The sequence below is a fragment of the Musa acuminata genome, chromosome BXJ1-6 (genome assembly GCF_036884655.1).
Source record: "Musa acuminata AAA Group cultivar baxijiao chromosome BXJ1-6, Cavendish_Baxijiao_AAA, whole genome shotgun sequence".
NCBI classification, from domain to species: Eukaryota; Viridiplantae; Streptophyta; class Magnoliopsida; order Zingiberales; family Musaceae; genus Musa; species Musa acuminata.
Window position 1 is genome coordinate 36,199,626 of NC_088332.1, and position 3,498 is coordinate 36,203,123.

The 3,498-nt window shown below is 48.7% G+C and overlaps 1 protein-coding gene across 1 annotated transcript; it reads left to right on the forward strand.

Moving 5' to 3' along the window:
• Window positions 1-358: 358 nt before the first annotated feature.
• LOC135676772 (3-ketoacyl-CoA synthase 11-like) lies at window positions 359-3,193 on the forward strand. The gene is made up of 2 exons (XM_065188312.1): window positions 359-1,116; window positions 2,138-3,193. The coding sequence occupies exons 1-2, from the start codon at window positions 403-405 to the stop codon at window positions 2,915-2,917; spliced, it is 1,494 nt and encodes a 497-aa protein (XP_065044384.1). The 5' UTR covers window positions 359-402; the 3' UTR covers window positions 2,918-3,193.
• The last annotated feature ends 305 nt before the right edge of the window (window positions 3,194-3,498 follow it).

Sequence of the window (3,498 nt, forward strand, 5' to 3'; positions counted from 1 at the left end):
AATGACCTTCACATGTTCTTTTGTAGAGCCTTGAGATCGTAATCGATTTTGTTATTTGAAATAAATATCAACTTTGCGGAATTTTAGGACTAGATTATTGACAAATTATGTCTTGATCCCATCTTGTTCTTCGCGTCGAGGACTGTCCGACCTGAAATTATCATCCCTAACTACATTTTTAGGGAGGATAATTGGTGGTAAATTGGTTTATGTAACAAATGGATGCAACAGGTCTAGAACAGGAGAACAGTTCTTAAGCGCTTTATCCTTCTTTTTTCCCCCAAGCTCTCATTTCACGGTATTCACAGTCAAATCCCTCCCTCTTCCTCCCCTATAAATACATGTATCTTGATCTTCTCACCTTGCATTGGATTTGGCAGGCTTGTTTGAGTAGCTCCGGCCATGGCTGTAAAGATTGAAGCTTTGAAGATGCTGAGACCTACCCACATGAAGCTCCTCTACCACCATGTCATCTCTCATGCTCTCTATCTCTGCCTTGGCCCTTTGCTTGTCCTTCACCTTCCACGCCTGTCGATATCGATGCAGAGTGATCTCCGTGAGCTTGCGGAGCAGCCTTGGGTTAACGTACGGACGATCGTCGCCGGTGCGACCCTCCTCATCGTCATGGCGGCCGTGTACGTAACGAGCCGGCCGCGGCCAGTCTATTTAGTGGACGTGTACTGCTACAAGCCAAGCGAGGCTTACATGGGCGCCCGGAGTATGATCATAAAGCAGTTCGAGAGCAGCGGGGCGTTCACTGGCGACACCGTGGCCTTCCAGCGGAAGATGCTGGAGAGGTGCGGGATCGGGGACTCGTCCTATTTCCCTGCCTCCTTGCTGTGCCGGCCGATCAACATGAGCCACAAGACGGCGAGGGAGGAGGCGGAGATGGTCGTCTTTGGCGCCGTCGACGAGCTGTTCCGGACGACCGGGCTGAAGGCGAAGGACGTGAGGATCTTGGTGGTGAACTGCAGCACCTACAACCCCACTCCTTCCTACACCGCCATGATCGTGAACCGGTACAAGCTAAGGGGCGACGTCATAAGCTACAACCTCGGTGGAATGGGCTGCAGCGCCGGACTGGTCTCCATAGACCTAGCAAAGAATCTCCTTCAGGTATCTTCTTCTTCTTGCTGCTACTTAATTATTGTTACTACCTGATCCAATTCTATCTTAATATTTCTGTTAAATCTTGTTTGATCTCTATTATTTCACCTCCCACGGGTGCTCTGAATCGAGACCCATCTCATTTAAATCAAGGTGGGAGCACATATATCAAGGTGCTCGTGGTTGCTGCGGAATCGCTGACTCTGGACGTCCTTCACGTTTCAGTACATAAATAAGCCATGTTATATTATTTCATCAAATATCATTTACATGTATCCTCGCTCACTTCCTAAAAACGAATTCCATGCCGAGTTTGATCATCCCATGTGGCCAACACGATCCAACACTGCCTCAGCCTTTCAGAACTCGGCCTACTGCAGGGACTATGGGCACCACAAACGAGAGCAACCTCTGGGCCACCCCACCTGTTTTCACGAGTTACTGCAGGGACGGTGCGTGACAGCAGGAAGCCATGCAAGGGACGGGGAGGGTTTGGGGCTACCCTAGAGAGAGCAGCGGAGACGGTGAGAGTAAATGGAGGTGGGTGGGTAGATGTTGTTACTGGTTCCGTCTAATGAAGTGGGAACTTAATGATCCCCAAGCACTTGTCATTGACTTCCCAGCACTGCTACAACTGGACGAGCAGTCGTCGGTCCATCTCCAGAGCTGTCAGTGAGCAGGAAGAAGAATCTTACCGAGAGCTAAGCCTTCGAATGACCTTTCAGGATCTCGCCTGCTTCATCTTGACCCGGAGAGGTCAAAGTTTGACACAAAAGTCTCCTTTTAGATCAAGGAACTGATCTCACCATGTTCAAGTTATAAATTTGATCATTAGGATCAAATTCATACTTACTGTTATGATCTACATTAGGTGTTTGACTGTTCATCCCTCAAAATGACACGGTGGGCCATGAACTGACGCAGGAGATTGGATTCTCGTTGGTAGAATATATGGTATCCTGTTTGATTAGGATCTGCTATTGTTTAGAGAAGGTTCCATCTCTGTTGATCTCAACCGTACTGTTTTCAGGTGCACCCAAACAGCTATGCGCTGGTGGTCAGCACCGAGAACATCACCGTCAACGCCTACTTCGGCAACAATCGCTCCATGCTCCTCAGCAACAGCCTCTTCCGGGTGGGAGCCGCCGCCCTTCTCCTCTCCAACATCCGCTCCGACCGCCGCCGGTCCAAGTACCAACTCCTGCACACCGTGCGCGGCAACAAAGCTGCCGACGACTGCAGCTACTCCTGCGTCTTGCAGGAGGAGGACGCGGACGGCAAGATCGGCATCGCCCTGTCGAAGGAGCTCATGGCGGTCGCCGGCGACGCCCTGAAGGAGAACATAACGACTCTCGGCCCACTGGTCCTCCCCATGTCGGAGCAGCTCCTCTTCCTGGCGGCCGTGATCATGAAGAAAGTCTTCAAGTTCAAGATCAATAGCTACGTTCCCGACTTCAAGCTGGCCTTCGAGCACTTCTGCATCCACGCCGGCGGCCGTGCCGTGCTAGATGAGCTCGAGAAGAACCTGCACCTGACCGAATGGCACATGGAGCCGTCGAGGATGACACTCTACAGGTTTGGCAATACTTCCAGTAGCTCACTGTGGTACGAGCTCTCCTATTGCGAGGCCAAACGCCGGATCAGGAAGGACGACCGGGTATGGCAGATTGCATTCGGGTCAGGGTTCAAGTGCAACAGCGCAGTCTGGAGAGCTCTGAAGACCGTCAGCCATGTTCAGAAGAATCCATGGATCGATGAGATCGACAAATTCCCGGTTCAGGTGCCGAAGGAGGCGCCTCTCACGCCATAGAAACATAGGATCCCGCAATTACTGTGGTAACTTTTAATAAGGCACACACACAAGAAAGCACTATGTTTAACCATGATGCTTGGGATATATCTTAGTTTATATACATCTGCAAGCACAACACCTGTTGCACACATTTAGGTGAAGCTGCTTTTAGTTTGCCGCTGTACTGTTGTCTGCTAAGAAATAGTGATATCGATACAAGAGAGGAAGAGTGGCTTGAGATGGTAATAGTTACTGATTTATGCCCCCTCCTGACAGAATTTGGATGGAAGTCAATTATACTTTTATCCACTTCAAAGCAAAGATGTAACATAAGAAGTCGTGGGGTACCCTTATTATCTTGTTGGTGGAACCCATCCTTATATATTTGGCACTTGAAGAAGAAGTATAGTCTTTCTTATGGAATTCGTCGAGCTTACTTGACCTCAACTTATTCAATTCACAAATAACTAAGACCTTATGAAGTAATATTTTAGTATTCTTCAATAGACGTGATGATGGGGATAAAATATATCCATTGTGTCCATCTCTTATGAGTAAACAAGGTAAATACTATTAAAAAATATTATCATTGACGTGGA

Coding starts and splice junctions, on each gene's coding strand:
- LOC135676772 (XM_065188312.1), top strand. CDS start 403: ATGGCTGTAAAGATTGAAGCTTTGAAGATGCTGAGACCTACCCACATG. Junction 1,117..2,137: donor TAGCAAAGAATCTCCTTCAG/GTATCTTCTTCT, acceptor TACTGTTTTCAG/GTGCACCCAAACAGCTATGC.